Source organism: Microtus oregoni, unplaced genomic scaffold (assembly GCF_018167655.1).
Source record: "Microtus oregoni isolate MIOR12 unplaced genomic scaffold, Mior012 000053F_ref0000044, whole genome shotgun sequence".
Lineage (NCBI taxonomy): Eukaryota > Metazoa > Chordata > Mammalia > Rodentia > Cricetidae > Microtus > Microtus oregoni.
This window is the reverse complement of record NW_024543829.1, coordinates 4,412,061-4,424,884: the sequence shown is the minus strand read 5'-3', so window position 1 is coordinate 4,424,884 and position 12,824 is coordinate 4,412,061. Positions and strand designations below refer to the sequence as shown.

Here is a 12,824-nt window from a genome sequence, read left to right as displayed (position 1 = left end):
ATACAATAAATTAATGTTTTTAATGCCCAGTTGCTCCCTTCACCTTTACTATCTGATTTGATTGTAACCTGCTTTTTTATGTTTCTTCTGAACCTGAATTTAAATGGATCAAATGTCATTTTGCTCTTTCTGTTGTGACTAAATATACTATACTATGATATCCTGCATCTTTCCCATTCCTATTTCTTTTATGTTAATGCAGCTCCAAATACAATCAGTTTGGTTACAGTTGAATGTCACTTTTAGATGTATGGGTGTGATGTAATTGTCTCTTTAAAATTCTATTTGGTGCCACATGCAGGAGATTTTGATCTGCTTGGTTATGAAGTATTTGAAGGGAATAATGTCACACTGGATATCACGGAACAAACCAGAGGAAAACCCAATTTGGAGACGTTCACACTAAACTGGGATGGGATTACTTCTAAGCCCCTTGCCCCGGAGTCATCGGAAGCTGAAGTATGCTCTAGAAGCATTCTACCATGTATTTCTTCTCGATCTTTCACAGTTCACACTGGCTATTCATACACAAAAGAGAAAAGACTTTGCTTCATGGCATCAGCAACAATCACTTAACATCTGGTTAACTAATGAAAAGTTTATTATAAATGATTCTTGTCTCACGTGGGCACAAAGTCAATCTAGTGTGATTACCCATTTTTCTGAGAAATCAACTTAAAACCACCACAGCCATCCTCCGTGTTTGTTTGGGAGATGAACGCCCCTTACCCGCCCCAGTACTCTCCTTCACCACAAATCTAAGTGTTTATTATGAACAAGTCAAAGAGACCTTTAGATATGGATACAGCAAAGACTCTATAATAAAATTTAAATATTTTGTTACTTTATTAAAAAGATACCCATCTAAATGTCAAGCTTGTGATGTAAATAATACTTTCAGGAGATGTAATACAGTCTGCTACTGTCTTGGTCAATCATTGTAAGCCAACAGGGGAAGAGCTATTACAAAGACTAAAAGAAGAAAAAAGTGATTTTTTGACCTGTGTCAACATGGCCTGTTGTGCTGGGTAGTGTTGGAGTGGGGGCTGTTTTTAAACAAAGCATGCTTGTGAATTACCCGGTCATGGAAAGTGTACAGTGGGTTTCAATTACTATTTGCTTGGGAATTAAATACTATGTATTGCCTTAAGCCTTTAATTCCTAAGCCACAATCATTTTCTGTGTTTTGCTAGACACATAGAAGTAAAAGTTATGACTCAGTAGTGTATAATAATCCCTATTTAATCCAGAATACTTAATGTTTTAGAAAATTGGAAGTTTTGGGTTACAGTCAGAATTTAATCTGTTCTTTTGAAAATAGATTTCATTTTAGCATATTTTCATAGATAATTTGATGTATCAGTGAAATTATTTATTTGGAATATATTTAATTGGGTAATTGTTTATTTCAAATTTTATTGCTCTCCTTAAAAGACTTCTTAACAAAATTCCTGCATTATATAAAAACGAGACATAATCATCCTTAAATAAATCTCTTGATAAGACCAATAGGTACTAAAATAGTAACATATTGAAAATTCTTACAAAATTATAGATGAAAGTATTCTAATTATGGCTAATATAGGAATTATCTCGTGAAAATATTCTGATAGCTAATTAGTCAAACTAATAATAGAGTTACTTATATCTTAAGTTGATTAGAGATAAGAGTAATATTGTCCATTTAGTTTCAGGCAGCTGTGGAAGAGATGGTGAGTGCCAAGTGTCCACCAGAAATCTCACATCTGGAAGAAGGATATCTAGTAAAATACTTCAGAGACTACGAAACTGATTTTGAACTGGTATGTAGTGTTTAGTGAACGTTGAGAGGGACTCAGTAAAACTTCCCATTAGTGTTTGAGATTTTGCAGTTTCTCTTCTTGAGCCAGCATTAGTTGTTAGTAGTATTCTACGTCAGACAGCAGAGGTCATTTAGTTACAACCTTGCTTGCAAGGCTCAGTCTAGCATCTTCCCTAACTCTGAGTCATTAGTGAAAAGAGTACTCCCTACACTCATGGATTTACTTGATAAATAGACAGTAAGCAAAATGGGTGCTTACGTGTTTTCTTCAAATGAGTGAAGTATGTGTTCTCTTCCTTCTTGGCTTCAGAGCAGATAATTTGTATTGGAATGAGTCATACAGTAAATTTCTTGTCTTGCTTTGAAATCACTTAGCCTAATTAAGCATTACAATGCTTAATTCTTATTTCTTTCTTTATGAGATTTATAAATTTTCATTAGTATACAGAGGAAAATATTAAACATATACTTTCTAATTTTTGTTCTGAATACTTGAGGATGCTAGATATGCATGCTTTCCAAGCGACATCCCAAGAATATGAAATGCAGGCATGGGGAGAGGGTCGGTGAGTGAAACACTTATGCAAATGGGAGGACCTGAGTTCATATTTCCAGAACCCAAGTAAAGCCAGCGATAGTGGCAAGTTTCTACAATTCCAGCACTCATATAGTGACATTGGAGGTAGAGACATGGGAATTCCAAGAAGCTTGCAACCAGCTAGCCTGTATATGTAACAGTAAACAAGAGACCCAGATGAGGTGGAAGGTGTATACTGATTGTTAAATGTGTGCCATGGCATGTGTGCACCACACGCATGAACATGCATGTGTACAAATCATCCACACACATATATGCACAAAGATCGAACAGAAGGTCTAGGTATTTAAACGTGACCAATACTCTAGAAATAACCATGAATAACTAAAATATTTACTACATGATATTTTGTGTTAGCAGATTTATTAGAGATAAATGGAATTTTTTTTGACTTAATGGCAACATGTGTATATGAGTGTAGTCCTGTTGATGGTGAGGATTAGATTATCCTCCATTCCTTCCTAGGTGTATCTCTGTCTCTACCCAGCATTCATGTATGGGCTCTGCTTGGCTTCAGCTATTATCAACTCTAGGATCTTCCTCTCTTTGATGTTTCACCCTCCGAAGTCAGTTGATTCTTTCTCTGATTTGGACAATTCCTATTTATCTTTAAGGGCAACTCATTTGTCTCTTCCAGTGAGGTTTCTTTATGTGAGCTAGAAACCTCTCACCAAGATTAATATAACCCTTAGTTCTTTTGTCCCAAAGGGTTACCCCCTTCTTATGAAGATAGTGTTCTTCATCACTTGAATTATGACAAATAAAATAAAAGTAAACAAAAACTTAGTACCTGGTACTAAACAAATATTCATGAAAAACGAACAGGCACTTTTAATGAGATGATAGTAAAAGAAAAGATGATGGGACTTGAGAAGCCTCCACACAGAAACACAATGGATGAATATGATTAGGGATCAGAATGAATGTATGAAGAATTTCATAGATGGAAGAGACTGTTTCAAGTTAAATACTGAAGAGACCGTGGGATTAGAGCAGGATCTCGAATAACTTAGTTGGAGATGTTGGGAGAAAAGCAGGATAATAAATCACGTTTTCCTTTGAAATATTGTTGTTTCTGTAGGATCATATTAATAGAGGGCAGAAGACGGCCGAGACAGACGCTTACTGTGGCCGCTACTCCCTGAAAAACCCAGCTGTCCTTTTTGACTCAGCAGATGTTAAGCCAAACAAATTACCATATGGAGATATTTTATTATTTCCTCATAATCAGGTGAGCTTGTGAAAACTGCATGCTAATCAAATCTGGGAAATTGCCTGCTAATAAAATTCATGGAATTTTAAGACTAGAAAAAGCACTTGCCTTTTGAAATCATGTCATGTGGGACAGGAATAATGATTCTGATTCTGTGATCATCTTTCTCCTGGTGATTCTCAGAAGACAAAAGAAGGAAGAGGGGCAGGGAGGGAGAGCAATAGTAAGCAGGAAATAAATCGTCATAGTTTATGCTTTTTCTTGAAAATTTAGAATAAATTATATAAGGTTTAATTGGAATTTTATATAACTCACTCTTATAGAAAGTGAAATGTTTTCTATTTTTAAAGGAAATTGCATTCAAATACATGAAGACATTATTATTAGGTTTTGTCTTCCGTAAGTGAAAGTATCCCAATTCTCTCACAGCTAACTGGTTGAAATCTACTGTTTTTTAAGTATTCTTGTATACTTTATATGAAAATGTTCAATAAATATATATTTTCATTGTAGTCACTTGAATTGTTATAATACAAAATAATTGTAAAATATTGTTATTAACTGCGTTCATATCTTTATTAGTTTTGTTTCGCATACAAAGGATCCTTAGCCAACCACATTGGTCTGAAGTTCAAGTACCAAGACAGTGGCAAGATCTTTAGAAGTGCTGACATGCAATTTGAATATGACTTTTCTTCTGGAAATAAGTAAGACACATCATGGGTTCACAACAAATTATACTACAATACACAGACTAGTCTCGTTTCTTTCTCTTACCATGATCCAGTTGGCTTCATTCCAGAGGTTCAGGAACAACTCAACACACACAAATCAACAAACAATGAATATATTAAAGAACAGAAATCATAAGCTTCTTTTAATAGATACAGAAGAGTTTTAGACAAAATCCAGAATCCCTTCATGACAAAACCCCCAAAGAGATAAGTAATAGAAGGAACATGTCTTGACTTAAAAAGGCTATATGTAATAAGCCAATAGGCAACATTATATACTAAAAAAATAAACAAACCTCAAAGTATTTTCACTAAAATTAGAATCAGAACTTACTTTTCAATTTCCCATATAGTTAAGAAGTAGTTGATTTCATGCTATTTTGTCTTTATTAATGTGCTCTATTCAAACTGTGCTTGTTAACTTCCTAAATACCATGATGGAAAGTTATTTTACATCTCTATAGGTAAAGCCAAGGCTACAAATAAAACCTCTACATGTACACAGCATTAATATCTCATTATCAGTAAAGTCTTTCATTCTATTGCATTTTAGGTTAGTTTCTGCTCGTGTGTGTATATACACATGCCTGTGGGCATGTGTGCAAGTGTGTACACATATATAAACACCAGAGGTTAGTATTGGACATTTACCTTAGTCACTTTCCTAGGAGCTCACTAGTTGGGCTAGGACTATAGGCAATCAGATTCAGAGCTCTTCCTGACTCTGCCCCCCAGGTGCTGTGACTAAAGCCTGTGGCACCAGGCTTTTGCATGGATGTTGGGGATTTGAACTCAGGCCCTTTTGTTTGTGCAGTGAACACTTTCTAAATAGAGCCATCTCTAGCCTGTTGTAGCACTTATATTATGTATACTTATTACTAATGTAAACACAACATTATGCAACATATTTCAGGTGGACCTACACTTGCATAGATCTTCTAGATTTCTTACAAACCAAATATGTGGGGACAAGTTTTTCTCTACAAAGGATTAGCTTACAAAAATCATCCAAATGCCAGCCCGTCTATGTGGATGCAGTGTACGTTGGACAAACACCTACAGTCTCAGCTTTGGGTGGTATGTGGACTCATTTTATTTACAGTTCAACCTTCAAAATCTAGCTTTTAAAATATTACCATGGAAATCACTCTCATATTCAGTGGTAAAGACAAAATACTAATCCATAAATATTAATGATCTGCTCTTTTACCTCAGTAGTATTATGAATTAACTTTACTTTTAATGGATAGGGCTGTGTGGTTACTTTAACAATGAATAAATTCTTAATGTCAGCCTCTTCCAATCATAGCAATTACTAGTTTATGATTCTGGATTTGGCTTGTTAATAAATAAACTATAGTAAACTTTGCTTATACATACATACCTTTGCTTATCTTGGAGAAAGCAACTATGAAGAAGGAAAGCTGTTCTTCAATTGCAACTATTTGACAGTGATGACTTTCTGATATGGTGGACTTGAAAGTTTTCATAGACTTATGTGATAATAATGTGACAAGGGAAAATTTTATTTACACATCTTGGCATCATTTATCAAGTCCTATTGATAGATTTATGCACATATGAATTCTGTCAATAACATAGCGAAACCTTAACACTGTAATCTTATCTCCCACTGACTTTTACAGAAATGCCAAAGAGAAGACCTCCAGCACTAGCAAACAAAGGAATATTTTTAAAGCATTTTCATGTGAATAAGACCAAAATAAATGGATCAACTACAGCGATTCAGTATTCTGTTACCATGACTTCATATAACTGCAGTCACAATATCCCCATGATGGCTGTGAACTTTGGGCAGGTAAGCCTTTATAGTTACCACTTTCAACTTCACGACCTTCAGATTTGATGGAGTATATTTTCTTAATTTAAAAAATAGCTAGTATATACTTGAATAACATTCATGCCAAAGCAATGAACCTGGTGTATAGACTTATTAAGCCTGAAGACAATAATGCTTTGAGATTTTTAAAAAATGTGTCTGTAAGGAAAAACCAGGGGTAAATACCCATAAAAAACATGTGTGCCTGTCATTAGACGTGTGCAGTACCTGTAGAGGCCAGAAAGGTCATGGGATCACTGGACCTGCAGTTACAGATGGTTGTGAGCTGCTGTGTGCGTGCTGAAGATTAAACTTGTATCCTTTGAAGGCCAGCCAGGGTTCTTCACCTCCGAGCATCTCAAATATAAATCACTGAAGGACAATTGGATTCTGCAATGTTTTAAAGTTATTTCTGTTATAAACAGCAGCATTTCATTTTTTGCATCAAAATCTGTACAGATAGGGAGGATGCAGTTTTCTATGGATCCAAAAGAATTTGAGCAATAAAACAGCTTTAAAATTAGAAAATTCAACCGGAATTCCATGCTAAAAATATGATGAACATTTTAAAACTTAATTTCCCGTGAACACCCACAGTTTAATAGTTTTGTTTCCACAACAAATTAAAAACAAATATACAAGAGTTCAAGATTAAAGTTTAGTCGACCCTTATGATTAGAGACCCTGCAGAGAACCTCTCACCCCTTAACAACTTTACAACTGAAGAGAACGACGAACTTTAAATAGTCTCCAGAACATTGTCTTCACGTCATTCTGGGTCAGTGCTTAGTGTTGCTGCCTTCAAGACGGTCATTTTGTAAATATGTCCTGTAAATGCTTTGCTTACCCATAGTATAAAATGTGTGGAATTGCGGCTTTGTGTTCCTTAATCACAAGCAACAATACTCTCATTTCCCAAGATCCTTCATTTGCACCAATCACTGCTCATTTTAACACAGTTTTTATTGTCTATTCAAGGTTAAATTGGAGATTAGGGGATTTATTTGGTGTTGTGTGTGTGTGTGTGTGTGTGTGTGTGTATGTGTGCGTGCTATATGTACATGTTGTGATATATGTGTATGCACAGAAGCGGAGGCCTGACGAGGATGTAAGGGGCATGCTCTACACATCTCCACCTTATGTTCTTGAGATACAATTTCTCTCTCAACTCTAGATGTGCTTGTGGTCAACAAGCTGCACCTATTTTCCTGACTCTTTTTATGGCTGTGGGATCACAGGCATTTATGAATATATCTGTCTTTTTAGGTGGGTGGGTGTTGGGATCCAATGTCAAATCCCCATGTTTGACTAACAATTGCTCTCACCTGCTGAGCCATCTCACCAGTCCTCGGAATATGTTTTGCTAAATTTATATGTAATTATTTCAATTTTGAAGCAATTATAAATGGTCTTGCTTTTTTTTATTGAAAATACATTATTTTCTCACACAATACATCCCAACGACAGTTTTCCTTCCCTCCACTCCTCCCAGAGCCCCCCACCTTCCTTCTCCATCAGATCCACTCCTTTGCTGTTTCCCTTCAGAAAGGGGCAGCTCTCCAGGTGACCACACCCAAACATGGCAAAACAAGATACAATACGACAAGGAAAATGCCCTCATCTCGAGACTGGCTAAGGCAACCCAATAGGAGGGAAAGCACCCCAAGAGCAGGTAAAAGAGTCAGAGCAATGCTTACTCCCACTGTTAGGAGTCCCACAAAAACATCAAGCTGACAGTTGTAACATATGTGCAGAGGACCTGGTCCAGATCCATGCAGGCCCTGTGCTTGCTGCTTCAGTCTTGGTGAGCCCGTCTGAGCCCTCCTTAGTTGATTTGCATGTTCTCCTGGGATCCTTCATCCTCTCTGCTTCCTACAATCTTTCCTCCCCCTCTTCTGCCTGCAGAAGAGTTCTGACTGGAGGGACCGATTGGAACCCTCCAATTTAGACTCTCTCTACATAATGTCTGGTTGTGGGTCTCTGCTTGTGCTCCCTCGCCCCCACAACTGCTGCCGGAGAAGCGTCTCTAATGACGACTGGACAAGGGACTGATCTATGAGTATAGCAGAATAATATGATTAGAAGTCATTTCATTGATTCCCCTCCGCCACATGCTTCAGTCGTTGTGTTCCTTCTACTCTGGGTCTCTGGGCTCTATCTATTCAGTCTCTGATTCCTGGCCCTACAGTGAGGTAGGGCATTGTCTCCCTCTGGTGGCCCAGGCCTCTAGTTAGACCAAACATTCGTTGGCCACTCCCACAAGTTCTGTGTCAGCATTGCCCCAGCGTATCTTGCAGGCAGGAAAAGCTGCAGATGGATGGTTTTGTGACTGTGTTGGTGAACAGGTTTCTCTTTCGGTAGCCTTCAGAGTTACCTTCCCACATCTCAGAGACTATAGAATGGAAGGGTAAAGGCTCCACTCCAGAGAGCTGTGCACATGTCCTCGGCGATGGGTCCCCACTATCAGTTTCTGGAGAGAGGGCCCATGTCCTAGCATTTGTCTGGGTTGTTTAGGGACCATCTGGGCCAAAAATTCTACTGTATGCAACCCAGTCCCACAACTGGACACCTCTCCTGGCTACAAAAGGTGGCTAGTTGAGACTCCACATCCTCCATTCCTAGGAGTCCTCATGAGGATTCCCTCATAGATTCCAGTAAGTTTCCACTGCACTAGGTTTCCACACTACCCTTCAAATGTCCCTCAATTCCAGCATTTCTCCCTGTGTTCTCTCCCTCCACACCCCTACCACCTGACCCCTCCCACCCCTATTCCCACTGGCCCCTAGTCCACCCGCAAAACCTATTCTATTTCTCTTTCCCAGGGAGACCCATGAATATTCTCCCAGCCCCTCCCCACCACCAAGAAGGCTCCTCTTTTCCTAACCCACTGGATCTGTGGATTGTAGCTCAATTATCATTTACCTAACAGCTAATATATACTTTTTTAAGTGAATAGATAAATAGTCTTTTATTTTAAATTATAGTTTCCAGCTGTTCGTTATTTGTACTTAGAGATATGATTGGGCTTTTGTTGTTGCTGTTTATCCTGTATCCTTGAACCTTGGTGAACTCAATGAGTTTTTGCAAATCAACTTTGATTATTGAGATCACTTCAGATTGCAGAAAAGAAAGCCCTTAGTCCACGGGAGCTTTCCCCACGACTGCTATTTTGCCTTCTAGTATCAACAATTCACTTTCCCTATTTTTTTTAAAAATATTTATTTATTTATTATGTATACAATATTCTGTCTGTGTATATGCCTGAAAGCCAGAAGAGGGCACCAGACCCCATTACAGATGGTTGTGAGCCACCATGTGGTTGCTGGGAATTGAACTCAGTACCTTTGGAAGAGCAGGCAATGCTCTTACCCTCTGAGCCATCTCTCCAGCCCACTTTCCCTATTTTTAAACCTCATTCCAGTAGAATCATAAAGGTTCACACGATTTAAAACAAATTTTGTTTATCAATATTGCAGGATTCACTGTGCTACCTTTAGTGATAGCTCACTCTTTTGAGCTGCTGTGTATTATAGTAGAAAGAGCACTGCTTGTCCTTTTTGTTGATGCAGGTTTATACTATTTCTAATCTTTAGCACAGATAAAGTTGGTGTGCACTTACGCACACAGGTGTTTCTTTCTATCACTTAAGTTACTTCTTTCTCTATGGGTTTCAGTTCTACAAGAAGGACAGGAAGCTTCAAAAGACCAGAAATTTACAACCTGCGAAGATGGATTAGCACGTATTTCTTCTGTCAGTCGATTGGTGCTCAATATTTAAAAATTATTCAGAGGGCTGGAACAGTTGTCTTACTATACTGTTGGTTATGTAACAACAATTATTTCTCCAAAAGGTGTTTTAGTCATTTTGTAGTGGGGACTATTTTTCATGCTTCTTTGCCTCCACACAGTGGTGTGCTTTGTACCTTAAACAGAGTGCTTGCTCTATAAATATTTGCTCCTTGAGTGATGGAGAGTATGCTCTGAATTAATGAGGTATTACTGTGATTCCAGCTGATGGCTGCACAGATGACTGCGTTGACTTTGGTCTCATTATTGCAGCTGTACAGGCACAGCCTCTGTTGATTTATGGAACTCTCCTTAATGTCCCGAGGAATCCTGAGTATATGAGGCTCATTTATGTCACGTCACAGGATCCTGCATGATGAAATGGAAATTGTGTCACCCATTGTTATGTTTAATCATTCTATCAATATTTATTTTGGAAATTAGGCAATCACAAATGAGACAAAGAATGAGTCGGTTTACAGAGGAAATAATTGGCCGGGGGAGTCAAAGATTCGCATTCAAAAAATTCGTGAAGCTTCTCCACCGATAAGTGGCAGCTTTGACATCCATGCTTACGGACATACCCTGAAAGGTACATTTGAATGCTTGGAATTAGCAGAGATATACCAAAGCTGTTCAAATACACATGTATGCACAGTGTATGCATACTGAATGTTAACTATTCCTGATAATTGCTATGTATGGTTATCTTACATTCAAATACCTAAATAAATGATAAATAATCATATGTATATATTAAAGGCAGTAATTAATAACATTTTTGTCTCAGAATTATTCTTTTGGTAGTGTAGAAAAGAATGTACTCATATAAAGTCAGTTTCATAAGTTATAGATATTTTTACTTGAAAATATAAATAAATAAACTCTTAAGTGTCCTCTTCCTGGAGGAGATTGAAACTATGACTTCATATAAAGTTACATCCTTATATGCTGCATACATTGAAAGAGATCATTACTGTGATATCCAGAAATGTTATAACTTTAAAATACTTATAAAATGGGATTGGAATAGTATTTTTAAATACAATCATAATTAAATCATGTAGACCTGTGTTGTTCAAAATGGTACCTATTACCATATGTGTCCACTGAAAGCTCTGGCTGAAATAAGCACCATACGTTGAAATCAATAACATTTATATATGGCTTCATACTTGTTTAGTCTTAATTTTAGCACATTTTAGTTTTACTTTATAAAATATTACTACTAGTGCCAGAAAAAGAAATGTTTATTTAAATCTTGTATCACAATCTATCAAACAGAGAGAGTGTGCTGATTTAAACAAAAGTAATATATGTTTGGTACACTTATTTTTAGCAAGACTATCTACATGACTTATATAGTTCAAATTGTCAGTAACATGAAATAAGATTGTCTGGAATAAGTGTCATCTGAATGATTTCTTCACTGCCTTATTACATACCACTGTTTATTTTCTAGAAGTTTCTCTTACATTCATGACATAGATTATTCATAAAGCAAACTGACTTTCAGATGAAAGTTTTTAACCCCAGACAATGCATCTTATAATTTTGTTTCTCATTAATGCCCTCTTGGAGTAGAGTTCTAGGTTTCTCTTTGACTAGAGTGGAGTAGGTGTGTGATTGAACTTGAGACAGACAGTACTTTGAGGAGTGCTCCATTTGTGAGTCTTTGCTCTTTGTGCTGCAGGCATCCCTGCTGCTGTGTCAGCCTCCGACTTGCAGTTCGCCCTGCAGAGCCTGGAAGAAACAGGACAAGTCTCAGTAACCAGAGAGGGAACCTGTGCTGGGTACTCATGGGCCATCCAGTGGAAAAGCCCCCGTGGAAAGCAGCCGCTTCTGCAGGTCCCTTCTTTAGGACAGCTTTTAGTTCCTTAGCAGTGCTTTTTGCTACATTGTTTCCTTAACAGTGCTTTTTGCTACCTTGTTCCAGTATCAGTGTTCTTTGCCACTCTGTTTCTTTAGTGATACTTTTTGCTACTTTGTTTCCTTAACAGTGCTATTTGCTATTTTGTTCCCCTATCAGCGCTCTTTGCCACTTTGCTTCTTTAGCGATACATTTTGCTACATTGTTTCTTTATCTGCGCTTTTTGCTACTTCATTTCCTTGGCAGTACTTTTTGCTACATTGTTTACTTATCTGAGCTCTTCACTATGTTTCTATGGCAGTACTTTTTGCTACATTGTTTGCTTATCTGAGCTCTTTGCTACTTTGTTTCCTTATCTGCCCTCTTTGCTAATTTGTACTCTTTCTTAGATTCCTTAAAGGAACTGGAGACTGGGTTTTTCAAAAACAAACCATAAACTAATTTTATTTTATTTTGTTTTGATTTTGTTTTTTGCTTTTTACATAGGGTCTCACTATGTGTCCTTGACTGGCCTAGTACTTCCTATATAGACCCGGCTAGCAGTGGAGGGATAGAAATCCACCTGCCTCTTCCTCCCAAGTGCTGGGATTAAAACTGTGTGCCACTGGACCCGGCTCATAAATAAACTTCTAAAATTATTTGGAGAAAAGGAAACTACTGTGCATTAGAATGACTAGGAAGGCGTTCCTTTTTTTTTTTTTTAATGGAGAATAGCAAGTTGGTACTTTAAATTTTTTGTGAGAAGCCCACAAATTTGATGGTATACAGGCATGGCCAATCTCACAAATAAATTCAGCTGTAATTTAGAGAGGGCATAAGAATAATTGGCTTCATCACCTGTAATTCTTCCACTGGCTCTGTATGGAAAGACTGCAAACTTGCTTTTTGTAAAGACGACCTCTCAAGTCAAATCAACAGCTGTCATCTATTTGACACTGTAACATTTTGCATACAGGAGTGGAAGAGAAGTGAATGGCGGTAT

The 12,824-nt window shown here is 37.4% G+C and overlaps 1 protein-coding gene across 1 annotated transcript in view; it reads left to right on the top strand.

Moving 5' to 3' along the window:
* Pkhd1l1 (PKHD1 like 1) overlaps nt 1-12,824 on the top strand; it is a 133,228-nt gene that overhangs the window by 31,256 nt on the left and 89,148 nt on the right. The window contains exons 18-25 of the mRNA XM_041637621.1: nt 302-459; nt 1,689-1,802; nt 3,481-3,630; nt 4,195-4,319; nt 5,260-5,423; nt 5,993-6,165; nt 10,417-10,564; nt 11,666-11,820. Coding sequence (XP_041493555.1) covers nt 302-459; nt 1,689-1,802; nt 3,481-3,630; nt 4,195-4,319; nt 5,260-5,423; nt 5,993-6,165; nt 10,417-10,564; nt 11,666-11,820 — 1,187 coding nt within the window. The remainder of the gene's footprint in view (nt 1-301; nt 460-1,688; nt 1,803-3,480; nt 3,631-4,194; nt 4,320-5,259; nt 5,424-5,992; nt 6,166-10,416; nt 10,565-11,665; nt 11,821-12,824) is intronic.